The sequence below is a fragment of the Penicillium pulvis genome, assembly GCF_028828015.1.
Source record: "Penicillium pulvis strain IBT 33274 chromosome Unknown scaffold_8_segment0_segment0, whole genome shotgun sequence".
Taxonomy (NCBI): Eukaryota; Fungi; Ascomycota; class Eurotiomycetes; order Eurotiales; family Aspergillaceae; genus Penicillium; species Penicillium pulvis.
In genome coordinates, this window is record NW_026643080.1 from 3,716,218 (window position 1) to 3,738,001 (window position 21,784).

Sequence of the window (21,784 nt, forward strand, 5' to 3'; positions counted from 1 at the left end):
GCATACGTAAATCGTAAGCTTTTTTATTCTTCGTGCTTTCATCTATAGGGGACATTGAATCATAGCAAGAAGGTGTCCGATTAGCAATCTAGGGCGTACACATTTAGCGATACATAGTAATCCCCGTGCTTTTTATCCACTAGGGATGTTAAATCATACAAGAAGCAAGTCATTGGGCCGATGGGCCAGCCATCAATCAAGCACGTCATTCCATCAACCGGAAATCTTTTTAACCTTCCTCCTTGTCCATCTCATCACGACCGCGTTTACCCTTTCCAAAGGTCTTCTTTCCGGCCTTGTTACCGTGCTTCTCATCGTAATCCTTCATCTGCGAGATGGCCTGTCTTTGGGCCTCGCTCACTCGGTCGGCAAGAACCATTACCTCGTCCTTCTCTGCATCGTACTCGGGAAGTGTCTTTCCAAGTGCAGCTTCGATACGTTGCTGTTCATTCATTAGCATTCCATCTTCCAGCAAGAATTCTCAATGGTATATAGACTTACCCAGATCTCGATGTCGTATTGGCTGACGAAGGAAATGGCGATACCACTCTTACCCGCACGGGCAGTTCTTCCTACGCGATGAATGTAGGTCTTTGAGTCTGTTGGCAGATCGTAGTTGAGAACGACATCCACGGAGGGAATATCGAGACCACGAGCGGCGACATCAGTGGCAACAAGAATATCACGAGCGCGGGAGCGGAATTTGCCGAGAGCACCCAGACGTGCGGATTGAGAGAGTTGTCCCTAGAAGAGCGTTAGTATCCGAGTTGATATGAGTGCTGTATTATTTCGGAGACATACATGGAGAGGGATCGCAGGGAATCCAAGCGCGCGCAACAGGTAAGCTAGTCTCTGGGTTTCGTGGACGGTTCGCATGAAAATGATGCAGCTCTGTCCAATGAATTCGTTCAAAAGGTAGATCAGGTGAACATCCTGCGAATGGTTAGTACATCAATTGATCGACGTAACCCAACAACGAAAAGGAACCATAACGAACCTTGTGCTTGTGAGGTCTCAAAAGGTAATATTGCTGCAGCGTAGAGACCGTCTGGTACTTGCTGGAAGAAACGGAAACACGCAGCGGGTTCGAGAGGGAGGCACGCTGGAGGGATTCAACCTTTGAGCTGAGAGTAGCTGAGAAAAGGAATGTACGGCGCTCGCGAGGGAGAACCTTCAGGATCTTATCCAAGATGGGACCAAAGTCCATGTCCAGAAGTCTGTCGGCTTCGTCCATGCAAAGGTACTTGAGGCTGCGTAGGGAGAATCCCTTTGTGTTCTCGAGGTGATCGAGGAGACGACCTGGGGTTGCGACGATAATGTGGGGCTTCTTTCCTAGCGCGATGCTTTGGGGAACCATGTCCATACCACCGACCAGAACTGCTGTGCGGACGCCGATTGTCGAGCCCTATCGAAAATTAGAACTAGGATCGACTGGGAAAAAGGAAGGGTCCTTACGAGATTCTCAAAGGCGAGCGAAATTTGATAGGCCAGCTCTCGAGTAGGGGGAGATAATCAGTCCATAGAATGGCTGGGGCTTGTCCATGAGTGCTTCATATTATTAGTTTATGCTTATCGAGTAAGGTCGGTAGTATGACATACTCTGAAGAATTGGGAGCGCGAAAGCTGCAGTCTTTCCGGAACCTGTTTCCGCAAGACCGATGATATCGCGGCCTTCCAAAGCAGCCGGGATCGACTCTGTTTGAATGGGTGTGGGTGCCTTGTATCCCATTTTTTCGCAAGCGGTACAGAGCTCTGCCATAATTCCGAGGTCCTTGAAGGATTTCTTCTGTTCAGTGGTCTCCGGGACATCGTCACCAGCCTCGGAGACTGCAGAGCCAGCATCGACTTCTTCAGCGGCAGGCGCCTCTTCGGCAACCTTGCGTTTCTTGATTGCAGGCATTTTGGCTGTGTTAAATGTTCCAGAAAAAAGTTGTATTGCGGTCGAGATCTCAAAATAATTTAATGTGGGTCCGCAACATCGTTCCTCCGCGCTCTCTTCTCCGCTGGGATTTTTTGGAGAAAAAAAAAATCGAAGACAAACCAGTGAGCTTGAGCTTCCCATACTCACACCTCTTTCGATCTTTTCTTTTAAGGCTTTGATACCATATAGCCCATCATGGCCAAAGCACGTGTTAAGAAGCGCACCCACCTCCGGCCGCAGAATGCCTCTTCGTCGTCAAACAAGGCCGGCGCCGCTTCAATGAACAAGACCCCCAAGTCTATGGTCATTCGAGTAGGCGGATCGCAGGTTGGTACCAGTGTCAGTCAATTGGTCAAGGATGTCCGACGGATGATGGAGCCCGATACAGCAGTGCGATTGAAGGTATGGTATATGGCAAATCTCCTTTATGCTTTTGTTGCTAATCTTATATACAGGAACGCAAATCCAACCGACTGCGCGATTACACCGTCATGGCCGGTCCCCTCGGTGTCACACATTTGATGCTCTTTTCCAAGTCCAGTACCGGTAACACCAACATGCGTCTTGCAGTGACACCTCGTGGCCCGACTATGCATTTCCAAGTTGAGAACTATTCGCTCTGCCGAGACGTGGAGCGGGCAATGAAGCGCCCTCAGAGTGGAGGCCAGGACCACAAGACACCACCTCTGCTGGTGATGAACAACTTCACCACTGCAGATGCGACCGAGGACTCCAAGGTGCCGAAGCGCCTCGAATCTCTCACCACCACAATTTTCCAATCTCTTTTCCCTCCTATCAACCCGCAAGCTACCCCCCTTCACTCCATCCGCCGTGTCATGTTGTTGAACCGTGAGCCCGAAGCTGAGAATGACGGCTCTTATGTCTTGAGTCTACGACACTACGCCATTGCTACGAAGAAGACCGGTGTGTCAAAACGTATTCGCCGATTGGACCCCAAGGAAATCCGAAACAGAGAAAAGAAGAAGGCCGCTGTTCCGAATCTTGGTAAATTAGAGGATGCTGCCGATTATCTACTCGATCCCTCTGCGGCGGGTTATACATCTGCTTCCGAGACTGAGCTGGACACCGACAACGAGGTTGAAGTCCTGGAGAGCACAACCCGCAGAGTTCTCAACAAGCGCGAGGCGCAACGCCAAAAGGCCGCGGAGAAGGGCGAGAAGAAGGCTGCTGCTGTGCCCGGCGTGGAGAAGCGGGCCGTAAAGCTGGTTGAATTGGGACCCCGTCTGAAGCTTCGATTGATGAAGGTCGAGGATGGTGTCTGTGATGGCAGAGTTATGTGGCACGACTATGTCACCAAGACTGACAAGGAGAAGAAAGCTCTGGAACAGAGCTGGGCCGTTCGTCGCAAGGAGAAGGAGGCTAGAAAGAAGCTGCAAAGAGATAATATTGAGAAGAAGAAGGCTGAGAAGGCCAAGGCCAGAGGTCGGGGCGAGAAGGTGGATGACGATGAGGAGGATGAGGAGATGATTGATGATGAGGACGATTGGCTCAGCGATGATTTCGGCGAAGAAGCCGATGAGGGCGATGATTCTGAGCCTGAGCCTGAAGCCGGGGCTGACTCTGATGAGATGGAGGAGTAAGAGCCTAGGTGTTGACTTACAAAATGATCCCAATCTATACCCACGAGCCTCATGGTGGTTTCCGGTGTACATGTACATGGAGTTTGCGAATCAATGGTTTTGAACGGAAAAAAAACATGCATAATGCTTTCTTGAATTTCAAATATATCCTCGTCACGGGCATAATATTGTTCTTATTTCTAGATTATTCTTTTATTTCTTAAGCTTTTCGTCGACAATGCGAGCCACCATCTTCTCGAGGATAGCGAAATCCCCTCCAGCAGTACCAGCAAAGTAACCCTGGACACTCTTCTCGACATATTTTCCCACAATATCAATCTCAACGTTGACCTCGTCGCCAGGCTTCTTAGCAGCAGTGACGACCTTCTCCTGCGTGTAGGCGATAAGCATAACCTCCCAGTAGCCTTCCTGACCATCGACAACTTTGGTAACAGTCAAACTGGCACCATCCAGAGTGACATATCCCTTTTCGACAACGTAGCGGAGGATATCCCTCTCCCGCGGCTGCAGGCGGAAAGTCAAAGCATTCCCATCCGGCGTGACAGAAAGAATCTTCGCAACGGTATCAACATGACCCTGCACGAAATGTCCACCCATCCGGGTATCCGCCGCGACAGCACGCTCAAGGTTAACGAATGACCCAGCCACCAAAGATCCAAGATTTGTGCGGCGTAGTGTCTCTGGCGCAACTCCAACCTTGAACCAGGTCTTGTCGAACTCGGTCACGGTGAGGCAGGTTCCTGGACAATTGATTTCGTCAGACACGATTTCAGGACTCAGAAAGGGTTTGAGATAAAGTTATGTACCATTGACGCTGATACTGTCACCCAAGTGGGCGTCTCCAAGGATTTCCTCGCAGTCGGAGATCGTCAGTGACGTTCCCCCGCCCCCGCTCGACGAGGTATCGAGGGGCTCCAGGGCCGTGACGGCTGTGGTTAAAACGAGTTTGTTAGCTTCTGTGATTTTCTCTATCTTGTCGGCTTCCCTAGAATGCGAAAACTCACTTCCAATTGTCTCAACGAGGCCGGTAAACATTTTGGTATGTGTTGGGGAAAAAGTTAGGTGGTCGGCGATCGACCTCGGCTTTGACTCCGCACCGAGCGGTGTCGGCGTTTCAACGGAGCTTCCTATGTACCGCTGTTAGCGCTTTAAACGTCCCCAGATTCCACGGCTGGAGTGGGTTGCTGTTATTTCTTTTTTCTTTTTATGTCAAGTGCTGCATACTTGCGTGGTTTCACTATGGCTGTCGCGCTTCGATTGAATGTTTTGGCTCGACGATCGGGACTAGCTTGGTCTAGCAATGCCTTGCGGCGCATGCCATCTAGCAGGGGCTATTCGACTCCAGCTTCGAGTGCAGATGGCTCACTGCCTTTGGCTGGTATTCGAGTGCTTGACATGACTCGTGTCTTAGCAGGAGTGAGTTGCTATTCTCTCTAGGGATTGGCTCTATTCTTGTAGTGTATGCTAACCTGGCTCTTTAATAGCCATACTGCACTCAGATTCTAGGCGATTTAGGGTATGTGGAAACATTGAGCGCTGATTGTGACATTGTTGATCTCTAAATTGTTTCATCTGATGTCTAACACTTGTCTCTATGGCAGAGCCGATGTCATTAAGGTTGAACACCCTGTGCGAGGTGACGACACTCGTGCCTGGGGCCCACCTTATGCGAAGTATGAGGATGAGTCTAGGGAAGGACCCGGAGAGAGTGCCTACTATCTTGCCGTAAGTATGCCCTGGAATGCTGCACGCAGGATTCATTAAGGATACTAATTGAATGACAGGTCAATCGCAACAAAAAGTCCCTTGGGTTATCCTTTCAACACAAGTCCGGAGTTGAAATTCTCCACAAACTCGCAAAGGAATGTGATGTTCTGGTGGAGAACTACCTCCCAGGCGGTCTTGCCAAATACGGCATGGACTACGAAACCCTTCACAAGATCAATCCCAAGTTGATCTACGCCAGTATCACGGGCTATGGTCAAACAGGACCTTACAGCAACCGTGCCGGGTATGATGTCATGGTGGAAGCCGAGATGGGACTGATGCATATCACTGGAGCTCGAGATGGTGCTCCAGTCAAAGTCGGCGTGGCAGTCACCGACCTGACGACCGGTTTGTACACCTCAAATGCCATCATGGCAGCCTTGCTTGCGCGAGTTCGCACAGGGAAAGGCCAGCACATTGATGCTTGTTTGAGTGATTGCCAGGTTGCCACTTTGTCGAACTTAGCTAGCTCTGCATTGATAAGTGGTCAGAAGGATTCGGGCCGCTGGGGTACAGCACACCGTAAGTCGACTGCTTATGGACCCAAACGCATTTCAATGAAGACTAATAAGCATCTAGCATCCATTGTACCATACCGGAGCTACAAAACCCTTGATGGAGACATTCTTTTCGGCGGTGGAAACGACAGATTATTCGGCGTGCTAAGCGATAGACTCGGATTCCCAGAGTGGAAGACCGATGCCCGCTTCGTGACGAACAGCGATCGTGTCAAGCACCGAGCGGATATTGATGGATTGATTGAGACTACAACACAACAGAAGACTACACAGGAATGGTTGGAGATCTTCGAGGGTAGTGGAATGCCTTATGCGGCTGTCAATGATATCCAGGGCACGCTGAACCACGAGCACGGTATGTCATCTGATCAAATATTTTCTTTGCGATCCATTTATCTAATTGTGATGATAGTTCTGGCACGAAATATGGTCACCGAGGTTGAACACCCAGCCTGTGGTCCTATCAAGCTGGTCAATACTCCCATCAAGTACTCTGAAGCGACCCCCGGAATACGTTCACCTCCCCCTACGCTTGGCCAACACACCGACGAAATTCTTGGCAGTGTCCTTGACTACGGTAAGGCGGATATTGCTCGATTGAAGGAGCAGGGTGTGGTGGCTTGAATATACTTGCGAAATGATATCTATATAACGTCATAGAGCTACACTTTTGTATATAGGCAGTCTAGAAGGCTCAGTAGCATGGGAATGACAACAATATGCGGATACTGGAAACGTATATGGATTCGAGACATCAAATTGGTGCTGATTGAGAAATAAACTCGTGGTTTATAATGCCTACATATTATGCATCTCGGTCAATGAGATTGAGCGCATTGCAGAAGAAGCTCGTTTTCTGGTCATGCCGATCGAAGACCCCGCAGTCATACAATCCAGACGGAGGCAGCTGGCTTGGGACCCATGATTCCTGGGGGGGTTTTTTCCCCTTCGTCTGTAACGTAATATACTTGTAATATGACAAAATAATTTATAATTTACTGCATCTCTTGCATTGGAGTTGTACATGTTTCTGGAAGTAGAAACAAGGACGTTGCATGATCATGCAGGAGTATAGATCCACAACAGTTGATTGGTGGACTCGCCAAGACGTCACGTGAGTCTATACAGATATTTGGGTCACAGACACTTCAACTTGAAACCAAAGAAGCGACCAGATATAGATGCTAGACTGGGGGCGTGCCCGCTCAAATGGGAAATAGTTAGGGCAAGCTATTCATTTGTCTGACTCACGGTAGGGAGGGGACGTGTTGTGTTGTTGTGGCCACACTCAGAAATATCCCTCCCCTCTCTTCTCTTCCTTCTCTTCTCTTCTATGTCCCGCCCCATTTCTTTTGTTTTACTCTACTTCGTACCAGCACGCCAGAACAATTTTTCCCCATTTCTTCTTCATCCGCCAACATGCCCGCAATCAAGCGGGAGATGAGCCACCAGGGTGTGACCAATGTTCCAGAGACCCGGACCAGCAGATCTGGCCGGGCTCTCAAAGCCCCCGCCATGTACGATCCAGCTACAGCTGCCTCGCGCAAAGGAAAACGTGCCACCAAGAAGGAGGCCAATATCACTTGTGTCAAGTGTCACCGGGGTAGCTCCCCCAGCAACAATATGATCGTATTTTGCGATGGTTGCAATGAGACCTGGCACCAAAAATGCCATGATCCAATAATTGACGATCATGTCGTGCAAGTTGCAGATGCCGAATGGCGCTGCCACAAGTGCAAGCCTGCACAGGAGCCGGTCACAGTTCCTCAAAAGGGAAATGCACCAGCTCCCCAGAAGGAAAAAGTGCCAGCTCTTCTAAAGGGAAAGGCATCTGCCCCCCAAAAGGAAAAGGCACCAGCTCCTCAGAAGAGAAAGGCATCAAACCTGCCAAAGGAAACGGCACCGGCTTCTCAGAAGCGCATGCGCAAGCCCTTCGCCCACCCACGACTTGGACGGGCTGGAGTCCCTCCACGATTTTGCAAGGGTGAGGAGTACTCCATCGACGCAAGACGTGCGTACTTATCTCAACTCTCCCATGCTGAGCTGGTTGAACTCGCTGTCAACGTGTCCGTTGAAAATTCGCATGTCGCAATGTTTCCCCGGGACATGGGTAACTACTTCGACGTCGATTACAAATTCCCTGCTCAACACCACCTCGCTACGTCTGCTGCGTCAAACAAAAGGCGCCTTGAAGATTTTGAAGAGCCTAAAGAGGCCCCGAATCCCGTAAAGAGGGCGAGAACCATGCCTCCCCCTGCCACCAAACCTGCTGTGAGGCCGAATACTCGCTCGCAGTCTACCACTGCTTTAGATGGACCTGCAGGCAAGACTGAACGCAACCACAAGAGGGTTCTCACCACAACCACTATTCCCAAGACCCTACAAGACCGCATTGACCAACGGCTCCGTGAAGATGAACTCCATCGGGAATGGAGCATGGCCCAGGAATCGGTATCTTTATCGACCACAAAGTCCACCAAATCAGAACTTTCGGAAGCGAGCCTTGCCGGAATCCAAGATCACCGGCAGTACCCAGCGGCCGGGAATGGCTTTTCTCTGCCATCGCAGCCTGAAGACCTCGATATTCTTCAGGAGGCTGAAGACTGCCCCACATTCAGTTATTCGTATGATGCGGCAAGAAAGAATATTGAATATATTCGAAAAATGCTGAGAAATACTGTCGATGATGAGCGTATCTTATGAAATATTCGCAAGCTACGTGTGGGTGTTATCCCACCAAGGTTATGAACTCGGAAGTCAAGCTGCAATCGTGTCAGATGTTGTCGTCCATGTCTTCGTCATGTCTTCGTCAAGAAAGTCAAGCTGCATCTGTGTGCTATCTCACCAAGGTCATCAACCCGAAAGTCCAGCCGCGTCTGTGTGATGTCGTCCGAGTCTAAGGTCCCGACAGTTAAGCTGCACCTGTGTGTTGTCCAAGCCTTTGTCAAGGGAGTTAAGGTGCATCTGTGTGCTGTCACCAAGTCTATCAACCCGAAAGATAAGCTGTGTCTTTTGTCTCCCTGTGTTATGCCAATGGCCCATCAATTGCGGCCTACGAAGTTATGTTTCAAGATTATGTTATATTAAACGTTTTTATGTTTGGAGTATATGATCGAAGGATGGATGGACGGAAAGAGGAGTTCAGTGTTTGGGATTCGGATTCAATTTGGCTTTGATTTTATTTTTATCTGTACACATATCTTTACAGTAGTATTCGAAATCAGTTCTACCTCTATTCTCTCTCCCTCTCTCTCTCTGAATCCCAGGGCTCCACTTCAAGCGTACTCGTCTGTATTAGGATACTATTCCGCCGGTCTTGGATTTGGTTGGTATCTTTGATGAGTCAGTATACATTACAGTGACGTATTTCACAAGAGTCGGTCGTCCCAGCATTTCAATAATGTCTTGCCGAAGGCATTGCCAAGAACGATAACATGTTTCTGATTTTCTGGGTAATCGCTCATCTTCACTCTCGCTCTCGCTCGCGCTTTCTGTTTCATTTTAGAAATGGCCCAATCCTTGGTTCGGTGGTAGGAACCGAACCATCGAGTCGGGAGAACCACGGGTGATAACATACCATCATTAAGCAAACCCTGATGGCGGGCGCTGAACTGAAAGCAACCAATACGATACAGCATTGATGGTCGATCCAAACTAGTTTAATAGTCAAAGGAGTTATTGTCCGAACCTTCCTGGGCCATGCTAGAACCAACGTAGGCCAAGAAGAAGCAATTGCTAACCGAACTACTAAGAATATCCTTAAACACGAACACGAACCGCAGATATCCGAGTGATGGGAAACCAAAGCGGAAGGCCAGTGCCACTTAAGTCTTGGCGAGTCTAAAACCAGGTTTGCCTCGAATTGGCACGGCAATGCCAAGATCCCCGCCAAACCACGCGCTCATAATCAGGCCGATCCGCTCGGAAAGGGCTTGGCAATTTAGCCTCTCAAATATCTGACACTCCAGGATATCGAAGTCATGTTCTCCCTGCGGTTGTGCTACCACGAGGATAGCCTGGTGCTTATGTAGCTAACAAGTACTTAAACAAACCCCTCACAATGAATCACCAGTTGACTTAATGTCTACCCTCAGCAACAAAGTAAATACAATTTTACTTTCAATTTTGCAAGATTGTAGCGCAAATTGCTTGAGCCATAGCCATTCGACGATGCTTTAGCTACATTTGAAAAGAAACCGATTTCAAAGGAGAGGACGAATAGTTAAAGAAACATCAGTCGTTCGAAAGCTTTCATACCCCGCGGGAACCGGGAATTTTTTGTGATATTTTCTAACTTTAATCGCAAATTCAAAGCCAAAATTGAGCATAGACAGTAGCTGATACATGTGTTCTTTTTGTGATTTCGCAAGCAATATCTCCTTAGCTTTTTCTCTCCATATAAAGTTAAAAGCCAACTAATGTGACTCATACAGGGCATGGGTTCGATGCACCAGCTAGAAAATAGATTGGTTTAGTCTCTTTGTGGCTGTAATAAGCAAGCCAGGAGGCGGTCCACTTACGGCACCTTCGAGGTTTATCTTCTTCTTTGACCCATCCCTTTGGGGCGCTATACCATACTCCAGAATCTGCATATCTATAGCTTTTGTTAGCAACTTAGTTGAGTTTCACATGTGGCACGAAAGACTCACTGGTATCTGCAGTAAGACGTAAAAGTGGCTCCCAGAAGAGACGTGCCATTAGAGGGGCTTGAATCGCAAGGATACTTGTAGTAAGGATAGGTTTGCTTGACCTCACAAACGTTCTTGTCGTCGTATCCGTGATAGTCGTAGCCGTCGTGGTTTCCGTAGCCTCCATGATTGCCTCTACCTCGCTCCTCAAGGGAACCGTCATGCGGTTCCGCAATCGGTGTTGCTATAGCTAAGTGGGTAACGAAGGGAAGAAGCACAAGTATATAAGATGACGACTTCATATTGGAGGAAGGAATTAAGCGTAGAGAAATAAAATAAAGATAATAAAAAGAGTTGAATATAAATGTTGCAAGATGACTAGGCCCGTTGTTTGGATTGCATGAAAGAACAGTAATAGCGTCTTGTTGTCTCTCTTAGGATGATTAGGATCAGATGGATCTACACTCACTTTATATAGGAACCAGTGGCAATCTTTGTGGAGTTGTAAATACCTCAGTGATCACAAGGTAGGTATTACTGAAGTATTAGCTACCCTAAGTTCAAAGAAATACGAGAGCATAGCCCCAACTGCTTCTTTCCGGCGAATAAAAGATCTAGACCGAATCAAGCTGTCATTTCCTAACGTTTTAAGGATCTCCTGCGCAAATTGTCGACACGCCAGGCCTAAGACATATACGTCAGTAATGCATGGAAAGATCACGACTAGTATCTGGAATCAGATCGCGTTTTGTACCACTCGTCATCAACAGCAAATCGGAGTCAGGTTTTGGCATCGATTAGTGGTTATAATATTAACATTTGATAGCGTATTGGCAGGTATAGTTCATGAAATCAGTAAAATCAGATCCTCACATTCTATTGGCTCGCATATTAAGATGATCGGGTGGAAAGCTAATATTCACTTTTGCCAAGTCTTCACGCCAAGTAAACATGAAGTCATAGCTACTTGAACAACGGTCTGTTCCCTGGGTCTGTTTCACTTCTATGTTTTACCATATCTTAATCTCTCCAGGTCACAAGCTTTGTAATGTTGGAAATTATTTGTACTATGGTCGGTTCCTTAATAGCTAGCATACGGATTAGTGTGTTGGGCTGCTGTAGACAGAAGCCTGGTATGAATACGAAGTACGGTATAGATACGACGTAGTAGGAGGATATTGCCAGACGGTCAACCCCCCTCTTTGCTCTGGTTAGGCTGTTTGCGTGAATAATTATACTGGATTTTACGGCTCGTGGCTGTGCTATCGATTACTAAAGGGCGGGCTTAAATTTGATTTTTGTCTTACGATTTGGGGCTTGAATTGATTCGAAAGAATTTGAAGATGATAAAACTACCGGAAATAAGAATTGTCAAGGGCTGAACGTATTTGCTAATCGAGTTGGCCAAGTAAGCCAGCCGGCCAACCCTAAATATATAGTGAATGCGATCAATTACAAAAATTTCTCTTAGATTCCCCTTATTAATGGGCAATCTCAATACCTAAGTATCATCAATAGGACATCTGCGGGATTTGATTAAGAGATTTCAAGTGATGGAGTCAAATGTACTAAACAAAATCAATACTAGCGAAATAACATCCCAAGACGGACTACCTATACGCTTGAAGTGGGGCCTTGGGTATAAAGAGAGAGAAAAGAGGTTAAATGATTTCGAATATTACTGTAATATCTTCGACTTTGTCGTCTATTCCATGTTTACTCTTCTACCTCTTCTTCTACTTCTACTTCTTTCTCACCATCGTTGCATTACCCAAAATTAGTTGGACACCCCCACTAACCGCGTTTAAAGTAACGCGGTAATTGTAATTCAGAGAGAACGCTAAATCAAGTATCTAAGAACATACGTATCACCTCGCTTGAGTCAAGTCAACATGCAAGACTACACTTCATTAGAGCCAGCATAAATGTGTATAATAATTACATCCTGAGTAAGACAAGGGCTGGTTCAGTTGGTATCGCTCCTTGATCACCTTCACATTCCATGTCAGTCTACCGAGTAGTGTGACCGAGTAGGTGCCTGCGTATGTACTCATAGTCATTCTGTCCTGAATCTCGAATAATGCGCCTTACTAATACCGTCAATGTGCTTTAAAACAAGCACTGCGTCGTTTCCAATTGTCAAGCTCCGTTATTAAGACGTGTGCCTTGGGCGCAAGAGTTGACACTTCAGTCTCTGACCATGGTGGATTCTCGCATGGCCCAATTGTCGTACAAGTTCAGACCAAACGGATCTTCATGTTATGCTCCAAGGTATTCCCTATTCCCGATTGGTTCATTGTATACTATAAATAACATTAAGTTGGGTAAAACGTGATATTCGTACATTTCTTGGCTAGACTCCCGTATCTTATCGGCCCCACAACCGCGCATCTCCTCGACATCTAACATCTTCAATGACACCGATCCCTCAGCGCCCACACTCTCCGACAATTATACTCTAACCGAAGAAAATAATGCTTCGAGTCTGAAATCCTCAGATTCTTATGACTGGGTAGCCGACCCGCCATTGCGACGAGCCCGCATCCTCAAAGCCGCATCGCATCCATCCACAACAACAAATCGCCAAAGCTTTACCAGAGCCGCAATTGCAACAACCAACTCAATCGGGAGTCCAGCTCAAAATGTCATCACCACCCATAATAACGACAAAGAGTGTCCTTCCTCCTCCGCCACCACCACAGCCTTGGATACACTACTTAACTCTAGACGCCCTCCTCAAAGTCCTCTACCGCACTCTTTTCAATCCTTTCCTCGCCTGGGTCCTTGTCCTCTGCCTCCGTGCGCAGGTCACCCCACCTACACACCCGGCTTGGATCATTAGCGTTGGCTATGCCGTTTTCCTGACCTTGCTCTTTGTCGCGAGCACGATTAACCACCGCATTGCGCATGGCCTTCCAAGGACGGTGGATCCCGAGCACGAGGTTGTGCTTGTTACAGGTGGGGCTAGTGGGCTGGGGCTTCTTATTGCGCAGCTTTATGCGATGAGGGGTGTTCGCGTCGCGGTTTTGGATATTAAGGAGGTCGGGGAGAAGGAAGCCGAGGAGATCTTTGGGGAGGACGTTGATGTTAGGTGCTATGCGGTTAATGTTGGAGAGAGGAAGGCTTTGGAGGATATTCGAGGGAAGATTTTGGAAGAGGTAAGTCTATATTTGACTTTTGGTTACGGTGGTAATTCAGGCCAAGGTCTTTGGTTGAAATATTTGCTTTTTTGAAACTAAAAAAAGAATTTTGCTAATGCATGCATGCTATGGTACAGCTTGGGACTCCGAGTATCATTATCAACTGCGCGGCGGCAAGGATCAATGGTCACTCGCTGCTGGATTTGTCTGCAGATGCTTTTGTAAAGACAGTGCAGACAAATCTTGTCGCGGCTTTCCACTTGTATCAGGTTTTTGTGCCCGGTATTATGAATGCAGAACACGGTGGCACACTGGTGACAGTTGGCTCGGTGCTGGGCCAGTTATCTCCGGCGGGGTTGTCGGACTACTCGGCCAGTAAGTCTGGACTTAGTGCGCTGCACCGAACAATGGAAGCGGAATTGCGTGGTCATGAGCAGGTCAAAACACTGTTGGTGGAGACAGGCCAGATGTCAACACCGTTGTTCAGCTGGGTCCGCACTCCGAGCCGCTTTTTTGCGCCGATTTTGGAGCCGGTGGAAGTGGCTCGGGAGATTGTGACTGCAGTCGATAGTGGTCACGGTGGTGTGCTCAGATTACCGGCGTTTGCAAAATTGGTCAATTGGTATGCCGTGTTGCCGGGTGCGGTGCAGGTCGTAGCACGATACCTGAGTGGCATTGACAAGGCGGTGTCTTCCGGCCTTCAAAGTCGTGACACGTCCAACAGTGGTGGACGAGTTCTCAGGAGCTCGAAGAAACGGACCGATTGACGAAAACATTGCCCATGTATATATACCCCGCATACCTGTGGATTCCCGTACATAACCCAATCCATGATACCGCTGGTCTGAGATATGGCCGAGACTGGTGCAGTCCCGCTTATTGCTCGCGGGTAAGAATCATCTTCTCACGCTCAGGCATTCTCGGCTTCAGATCCTTCTTACTGGTATGCTTGCGCACGTTCTCCTCACGCCTCTTAATGGCAGCCAGCTCCTCACGCTTGATCTCACCAGCCTTCTTAATAGGCTTGGGCACATGACGCTGGCGCTGGATGCGACGGATCTCGGGCATGTGCGAGTAGCGCTTGATGAGGGCTTTGTCATACTCAAGCTTGCTGCGTTGACGTGCACTCACGATTCCACTGCGATCAGATGCGTTGGCACGCCACAGCCGAACGTTTCCGTCGTCTGAACCGGACAGCACGTACTTGCTATCAGGAGTGAATGTGGCGGCGAATACACGTTGCATACGCTTCGTGTGGTAAATATCCTTGGATCTGCCGCTCTGCCTGGACCAAAGGCGAACAGTTCGGTCGTATGATGCAGTGACCAGATCCTCACCAGTGGGACTGAACTCGACATCCATAACAGCAGCCACATGGTCCTTCAGAACGTTCAGAGCCCGATCTGTTTTTCTCATATCGAAGATGTAAGCGTTGTGATCCTCATTGGCCACAGCGAAGTTGAAGGTCTCTTGGGGGTTGAATGTAATCTTATTAGAAGCCAGCTTGAGGACCAACTTGTGCACTGGCGACGAAGTTCGCAAATCGTATAGAACAACGGACCGATCGAGGGCAGTGGAACCCAAAACGGAGGTTTCAGACTGGTTAAATGCAACAGAGGTAATGGTATCAACGCTGGTCGGCCAGTGCAGAGTCTGCGAAGGAGAGGAAGATGGCCGCGAGAGATCGTAGATTGAAATGACAGACGAGGCGGCTGCAAATGCAGGCATCGAGCGGTGGTGTGAGATACTGGTAAAGGCACTCGTGCCCAGATAACTTGTCATGGGGGGAGCCTCGGAGGTCGTATTGTACGGGTCCCACAACTTGATGGTTTTGTCGCTGGCGCAAGACAAGAGCTTTCTTTCCGCAGGCAAGAATTCAAGTCCCTTCACCATACCTTCGTGCGCTTGCGTTTGGAAGATCTCCTCCCGGGTTGTGAGGTCCCACACCTTTACCACACCGTCACCACTGCCACTCGCAAAGCGCTCAAGCGAGAGAGGGTCCCTAGCCATAGAGTAGACACCATCGATATGTCCGTCACCCATTTGACCCAGGAAGGGCGCAGCGAACATGCGCTCCATCTTGATAGCATTCAGAGCCCGAGTGTATTCTCTGGCCCGCTCGAAAGGATGCTGGGCTGGATCCAGATTCCGTGATTGACGAACGGTAGCAGACCCGGGGGCCTGCTGCGACGCCACTGGGCGAGACAGTGCTTTGATTTTCTGCAGACTATTAGCATCTTTTCTAAATCAATAGAATAATTTAACAGGGAACTCACCATGGTGGACTGGCAAAACAGACGTACAGAAGAAAAGAGCAAAGCGGAATGAACTTTTTTTTTTCTGTTGACGGGATGATTTGCTAAGCGGGCGGTGAGACTGCAGCTGCCAGCTTCAAGCTCCCCGACTCACGCTCGACCTATCTATCAACCCTCCATCCTCTCCCACTTGCTGCGCCTTTTCATTGTCTGAAACCTCTTTTTACAGACCATATCTTACTTCTTGAACACTGAAATTTTCCACAATGGCCCCTCCCTCCCAGGTCTCGCCTCGCATACAGGAAGCCCGGGACCTGGCGAAGCAGGACCCCTCGAAAGCCGGCAGCAGTTATCAGAAGATCCTCTCCGAGGGCCCAGGGTCTACAGAGGCCTCATCGCGAGACTATGAGCATGCATTGATTGGGTTGGGAGAGTTGTACCGGGACGCCAAGAAGCCGCAGGACATCGCAGAGCTCATCAACACCAGCCGAGACACCTTTTCGTCATTTGCCAAAGCGAAGACCGCCAAGTTGGGTAAGCAGCAATCATCTGGCACTTAATGACTCATAACTGACGGCTTGTGTTAGTTCGTCAACTCCTCGATCTGATCAGCGAAATCCCCAACACCCTCGACCTCCAAACCACCGTAATCAAGTCATGCATAGAGTGGGCTATCACCGAGAGACGGTCGTTCCTCCGACAGAACCTCCAAGCACGATTGGTCGCCATTTATATGCAGAAGCAAGCGTACTATGATGGTCTTACTCTCATCAACTCGCTTCTCGGCGAACTGAAGCGTCTGGATGACAAACTCATGCTGGTGGAGGTGCAACTGCTTGAGTCTCGTGTGTACCATGCTCTGGGCAACCAGTCCAAGGCGCGCGCTGCGCTGACTGCGGCACGGACGTCGGCCGCGTCTGTTTACACTCCTCCCAATCTGCAGGCCGGGCTCGACATGCAAAGTGGTATGCTGCACGCTGAGGACAAGGACTTCAACACTGCATTCTCGTATTTCATTGAGGCACTAGAGGGATACAACTCGCTTGACTCGGGAGAGCTGGCCACCGCCGCCTTGCAGTACCTGCTGCTGTGCAAGATTATGTTGAACCTGGTGGATGATGTCACACAACTTTTGGGTTCCAAGCAAGCCCAAAAGTATGCCAGCCCACGTCTGGAGGCCATGAAAGCCGTGGCCCGGGCCCACTCCAACCGTTCTCTGGAAGAATATGAAAAGGCTCTTTCCGACTACCGTTACGAACTCGGCAGTGACACCTTCATCCGGAATCACCTTCGCCGTTTGTATGATGCCATGTTGGAACAGAACTTAATCAAGGTGATTGAGCCTTTCAGCCGAGTGGAGCTGGACCACATTGCCAAGATGGTTGGCCTTGACACCCAGCAAGTGGAGCGCAAGCTCTCACAGATGATCTTGGACAAGGTAATCATTGGTGTATTGGACCAAGGCTCCGGGTGTTTGATTGTGTTCGACGAGACCGAACGCGACCAGGCCTACGATTCTGCACTTAGCACCATTGAGAAGATGAGCAATGTGGTGGAGGGTCTGTACACTAACCAGGCGTCGCTTCTGGAGTAGAGGAATGGATTCATGGCAATACAATTATGTTGGTTTTAGGGAGATAATCTATGTGATGCATGAATGTCTGCAATATCTCAATATTTCTATGTGGTTTGATTAGTGGTTTTATTAGTATTCTCGTAGTATAATTCCAAGTAAAACTGGGTTCAAAGTTGTATTATGTAGTTTGGATGGTCGCGACATTCCGAATCGGGTAAAGCGTGACGGCAAAAGAATCGCGACTTCGCTCATCTTCATCCTCCACCCACTCCATCCCGACTGGAGCCCCTACTTTCCACCGGATCCGCAATGAACGCTCCAATGCAGCCCAATTTTGCCCGCGGCTTTCCCCCGACCGCCCAGCGGTCTCCAGCCACTCCCCGTCGCGTACCGGGACCAGGTTTGTCCCCTTTCCCTTTCTAAGCTCGCGCCCAATCTAACTCCACCAGGCCAAATGCCCGTCCAAATGCCTCAGCACGCCATTCCTGCACAATATATGCCCACCCAACGTGTCATGCAGGCAGCCCCAGAGCCTCCTCGTCGCGCTCAAAAACCTACCGACAAGAATATTCCCGATGGCGTTGAAGATGTGGTTATCGGCGGCGGTGTTGAGCAATACAAGAGCCTTCGCGATCTGGAGAAGCGACTCGATGCTTCCGTGGTGCGGAAAAGACTAGACATCCAAGACTCAATCAGCAAGACTGTGAAGAAATATCGGACCATGCGCATCTGGATCACCAACACTGTTGAAAATCAGCCGTGGCAGGGTGCCGGCAACAACCCAGGCTCCGGTCGGTATAAAGTGCGCATTGAAGGGCGACTGCTGGATGATCACAGCGGTTCTCCTGAGGAGGAGGAAGGCCAACGCGACGCAGCTGGAGATGATTCGATGGAGCAGGACAAGAGCGAGGATGATAAGAGCAAGGAATCCGACTCCAAGAAGCCGTCTCAGCGCTTTTCGCACTTCTTCAAGACCATCTCGGTCGATTTTGACAAGCCGGCTAATGCCATCCCGGATGAAGTCAAGCCGGTCAATTGGTCCAAACCACAGCTGCCTCCTAATGCGACATCAGCACCCCCAAATGCGGAGTTTGATAGCATCCAGTTCGCGCGGGCCTCTCAGGACAATTTGAACATTACCATTGGCTTGGTTCGGGACGAGACCCCTGAGCGATTCAAGCTGAGCAAGGAACTGGCCGAGGTACTTGATGTTGAGGAAGAGACTCGGAGCGGCATTGTGCTTGGAATCTGGGATTACATCCGTGCTATGGAGCTGCAAGAAGACGAGGAGAAGCGCACAGTGCGCTGTGACCACCGCCTTTATTCGGTATGCAATGTCTCTTATTTTGTTATGTCCAGATATACTAACTTTTCCCTCTAGATCTTCGGTCGTGAGCAGATGTTCTTCCCGCAGATTCCTGACAGCATCGCGCCCCACACCAGCCCTATTGACCCTATTAAACTTCCATACACCATCCGTGTTGATGAAGAGTTCCACAAAGACCCCACCCCAACCATCTATGATATCCAGGTCGCTGTTGAAGATCCTCTCCGCGCCAAGATGATGGCCCTCATCCAGAACCCGCAGTACACCTCTGGCATGCGCCAGATCGCCTCATTGGACGACCAGGTCGCCCTCATCATCCAAGCGCTCACGCACTCCCGTGCCCGTCACGCCTTCTTTACTGCTCTGAGCAAGGACCCAGTCACCTTCGTGAAGCGTTGGGTTAACTCCCAGCGCCGGGATCTCGAGAATATTATGGGTGATATCAACTCCGGCGGTGATGCCAGTGGACCTGAGTTCCGTCGGGGTGGTGCTAATAGTGTTTGGGATTCTGCTGTTGCCAATGAAGCCGTACGTTACATGCTGGCAAAGCCTGATGCTGCAGCTGCGCGGTAAGCGTGCTTTTGGTTTATGATGTTATTCAAGAGCCGCGGCTTTTACTGCTCTTTTTGGTTTCTTGTTGCGGGGCGCTTATGTGGTGTTTGGTTCGGTGTAGCTAGGACAGGCTAATTTCCCAAAACTTCAATGTTCAATATCATATATTTACTTCAATCATCTACACCTAGTATGGGACGTATTTCTCAAAACACCTCGTGATCTTAGCTTCGCAGTTCAAACAACCGAGGTATCTGGATGCCACTATACAGCACGGGGAACGTACAGGAGTCAAGGAGATCAAACAAAATGATTCAAAAAAAAGGGAAAGAAAGAGGAAACGATAAGAAACATCGATCTGGCCGAGAATCGAACGCGGGACCTGTTGATTGTCTCTATACTTGCAAGGACATTGTGAATAGTATCATCAACATCGGCCAGAAACTCGACTAAAACTTCTTTCCCTTATCACTCACCACATACTTAGAAATTGGCAGATGTGACTTCAATTTTGGGCTCAGCGGGTCAAGAACTAGCTGATTGGTTTTAAATTGTTGATTGGGGGACTTGGATGTAATACATAAGGGAAGGTTGCTAATCTACCATTTTTTTGACAACCCTCCCCCTTGTCTCGCCCTTCAATTATGTTTTCCCTTCAGTTACCATCAACAAACCACTTTGCTAGCCTAACATAATCATACCTCCATAGGTTATTGCTCCATACTACAGTAGAGTAGGCTTACACAATAGAAGATCCAGACTTAGCACAAGATAGTGTATCGGTACTCGAGGACATTCAATCGTTGGCCAGACGCTACGCACGAAACTTGAACACAATATGTAAGCCCTTATTATATCAAGAACACTTCAATGAAGCCACTTTGCAGGACACCCCCAGTGGGAAGCTATACACCGAACATGAAACAAATCAAAGACGCGCGCGAACTATGTAAAGGCGAAAATATAGAAACTGGGAAAGAAAAACACCAACAGACCTTCAAAATGCGCTTCGCTGATACCAATCAGCAGCCAAAAGCAGACATTCTCACAGAGAACAGTCCACCATGCAACCCCACCGTTCGTACCATCTTTCCAAGAGACATTAAACAGCAAAGATAGACCCTCTCACCCGTCTACTTTATGTCTCCACTATATCGGATAGGCATCCGCTATGACCCAGGCAGAGGGACCTTCGAAACAAGATCCACCCTCCGCCTTCTCAACTCCTCGTTCGTGCCAACATCAAAATCTCTGGAGGGATGCTCGCGCAAGGGGGAGCCCTCGGCCTCCATATTAGCGGCTGCCTCGAGGATAATGTCCTGAGCAGGGCCCTCCAACTTCGCGGACTCGCCCTTCTTCTCGCCGCGTGCGGGCTTCGTCCCCGAAGCTTCCGGTGTGCGGAATCGCTTGAGAACAGTCTCGACCATCTTGAAGAACCAGAAGTAATTCAAGAAGTTCAGGACCAGGTTTGACAAAACGTAAGTCAAAACCAGCCATGTCGGGACACCTGCAGCGGTGTACTCCTTGAACTGGGAGATCTCAGCATTGGCGCGAGCACAAGTCTCATCGATGCACATGCTGCTGCGGGTTAGCTGGAAGACGTTGGCGTTGATGTTGACGGGCTCTGTTAGCGGGCCGGACGAGGCATTCCAGGTCTGTTGGAGAGCGGTCCACATGTCACTGTAGACAACGACAGATTGCCAAGTTCCCCAAATAAGGCGGCAGGAGAAGAACACGGACAGCAGCGCCATGCCATTGTACCATTGAGCCTTGCTGCCGGTCATGTTGACTTTGTCAAGGAACCAGTGGATGTTGAGGAAGGGGGTCGAAAGCTCGTAAAGGATGAATGTCGAGGCATAGTAGTTAAGGAATGGTTTCTGTACAAAGCGATGTCGCAGTTAGAATTGGGGGCCGAATTCATTAGCAGGAGAGTATATCAACTTACGAATCCAAGACTGAATACCCAAAGAGCACTGATCGCGTGGAAGAGTGTTCCGATACCAAACATCTTCACATAGATCGTGCTGACAATCAGGTCGTAGATGAAGTATCCGACAGCCAGTGCCTGAATCAACCCGCAGGCACCCGTGTACCCGAAGACACGCTCCAGGGGAGACATGGAGTTACGCTCGTCATCAACGAACATAACCCACAGGGCGAGAGCGTTGATAACAATACTCTGCACAAGAGACACGACATGGATATCCCAATTCAACTTGGTGCGGGCAGACAACTTGCTGTAGGACTGCGGGAAGAGGATCGGCGATAGCACCGGCGAGACTACCGAGTGGATGAACTGGTAGAAAGCGAAGGCCAGAAAGACCTCATGAATGTGCTCGGTGAGTGTCGGACTATCTAGCAGTAACGCATAAGGCTTGGTGAACTCTCGCAGCCATGCTGGAGGGGGCCCGAGAGGGTCCAGCATAGTTGATGAGCCGGTAGCTTATCAACTGATGTGGGGAGCTTCACGATCCTCGAAGGAGGCTTGCTAGAATCGGG

At 49.1% G+C, this 21,784-nt stretch overlaps 11 protein-coding genes across 11 annotated transcripts; 6 read left to right on the forward strand and 5 right to left on the reverse strand.

The window, feature by feature from the left end:
• Positions 1–35: 35 nt before the first annotated feature.
• Positions 36–1,906, reverse strand: rrp3 (RNA-dependent ATPase RRP3). The gene is made up of 6 exons (XM_057070363.1): positions 1,600–1,906; positions 1,456–1,493; positions 998–1,405; positions 802–933; positions 502–744; positions 36–442 (listed from the first exon to the last, which is right to left on the reverse strand). The coding sequence occupies exons 1-6, from the start codon at positions 1,898–1,900 to the stop codon at positions 230–232; spliced, it is 1,335 nt and encodes a 444-aa protein (XP_056916974.1). The 5' UTR covers positions 1,901–1,906; the 3' UTR covers positions 36–229.
• A 135-nt stretch (positions 1,907–2,041) lies between these two features.
• On the forward strand, positions 2,042–3,682 carry N7503_010818 (Brix domain-containing protein). Its single transcript, XM_057070364.1, has 2 exons — positions 2,042–2,323; positions 2,377–3,682. The coding sequence occupies exons 1-2, from the start codon at positions 2,117–2,119 to the stop codon at positions 3,520–3,522; spliced, it is 1,353 nt and encodes a 450-aa protein (XP_056916975.1). The 5' UTR covers positions 2,042–2,116; the 3' UTR covers positions 3,523–3,682.
• Positions 3,683–3,714: 32 nt separating this feature from the next.
• N7503_010819 (riboflavin synthase) lies at positions 3,715–4,568 on the reverse strand (the record flags this gene model as incomplete). Its single annotated transcript, XM_057070365.1, has 3 exons — positions 4,527–4,568; positions 4,329–4,451; positions 3,715–4,262 (listed from the first exon to the last, which is right to left on the reverse strand). The coding sequence occupies exons 1-3, from the start codon at positions 4,555–4,557 to the stop codon at positions 3,715–3,717; spliced, it is 702 nt and encodes a 233-aa protein (XP_056916976.1). The 5' UTR covers positions 4,558–4,568.
• A 160-nt stretch (positions 4,569–4,728) lies between these two features.
• N7503_010820 (CaiB/BaiF CoA transferase family protein) lies at positions 4,729–6,470 on the forward strand (the record flags this gene model as incomplete). Its single annotated transcript, XM_057070366.1, has 5 exons — positions 4,729–4,938; positions 5,007–5,038; positions 5,124–5,247; positions 5,307–6,162; positions 6,220–6,470. The coding sequence occupies 5 exons, from the start codon at positions 4,729–4,731 to the stop codon at positions 6,429–6,431; spliced, it is 1,434 nt and encodes a 477-aa protein (XP_056916977.1). The 3' UTR covers positions 6,432–6,470.
• Positions 6,471–7,226: 756 nt separating this feature from the next.
• N7503_010821 (phf1/phf2 family PHD finger domain-containing protein) lies at positions 7,227–8,510 on the forward strand (the record flags this gene model as incomplete). Its single annotated transcript, XM_057070367.1, has 1 exon — positions 7,227–8,510. One exon carries the CDS (start codon positions 7,227–7,229, stop codon positions 8,508–8,510), a length of 1,284 nt encoding a protein of 427 aa, XP_056916978.1.
• A 1,712-nt stretch (positions 8,511–10,222) lies between these two features.
• N7503_010822 (uncharacterized protein) lies at positions 10,223–10,658 on the reverse strand (the record flags this gene model as incomplete). The annotated part of the gene is made up of 3 exons (XM_057070368.1): positions 10,223–10,261; positions 10,328–10,401; positions 10,457–10,658. The coding sequence occupies 3 exons, from the start codon at positions 10,656–10,658 to the stop codon at positions 10,223–10,225; spliced, it is 315 nt and encodes a 104-aa protein (XP_056916979.1).
• A 2,419-nt stretch (positions 10,659–13,077) lies between these two features.
• N7503_010823 (Short-chain dehydrogenase/reductase SDR) lies at positions 13,078–14,342 on the forward strand (the record flags this gene model as incomplete). The annotated part of the gene is made up of 2 exons (XM_057070369.1): positions 13,078–13,593; positions 13,713–14,342. The coding sequence occupies 2 exons, from the start codon at positions 13,078–13,080 to the stop codon at positions 14,340–14,342; spliced, it is 1,146 nt and encodes a 381-aa protein (XP_056916980.1).
• Positions 14,343–14,451: 109 nt separating this feature from the next.
• On the reverse strand, positions 14,452–15,854 carry N7503_010824 (rRNA-processing protein SOF1; the record flags this gene model as incomplete). Its single annotated transcript, XM_057070370.1, has 2 exons — positions 14,452–15,795; positions 15,852–15,854. 2 exons carry the CDS (start codon positions 15,852–15,854, stop codon positions 14,452–14,454), a joined length of 1,347 nt encoding a protein of 448 aa, XP_056916981.1.
• Positions 15,855–16,096: 242 nt separating this feature from the next.
• Positions 16,097–17,424, forward strand: N7503_010825 (proteasome regulatory particle lid subunit RPN6; the record flags this gene model as incomplete). Its single annotated transcript, XM_057070371.1, has 2 exons — positions 16,097–16,364; positions 16,418–17,424. The coding sequence occupies 2 exons, from the start codon at positions 16,097–16,099 to the stop codon at positions 17,422–17,424; spliced, it is 1,275 nt and encodes a 424-aa protein (XP_056916982.1).
• Positions 17,425–17,682: 258 nt separating this feature from the next.
• On the forward strand, positions 17,683–19,416 carry N7503_010826 (SWIB/MDM2 domain-containing protein). The gene is made up of 3 exons (XM_057070372.1): positions 17,683–17,806; positions 17,856–18,733; positions 18,788–19,416. Exons 1-3 carry the CDS (start codon positions 17,716–17,718, stop codon positions 19,304–19,306), a joined length of 1,488 nt encoding a protein of 495 aa, XP_056916983.1. The 5' UTR covers positions 17,683–17,715; the 3' UTR covers positions 19,307–19,416.
• A 1,038-nt stretch (positions 19,417–20,454) lies between these two features.
• On the reverse strand, positions 20,455–21,710 carry N7503_010827 (TLC domain-containing protein; the record flags this gene model as incomplete). Its single annotated transcript, XM_057070373.1, has 2 exons — positions 20,455–21,162; positions 21,231–21,710. 2 exons carry the CDS (start codon positions 21,708–21,710, stop codon positions 20,455–20,457), a joined length of 1,188 nt encoding a protein of 395 aa, XP_056916984.1.
• Positions 21,711–21,784: the final 74 nt, after the last annotated feature.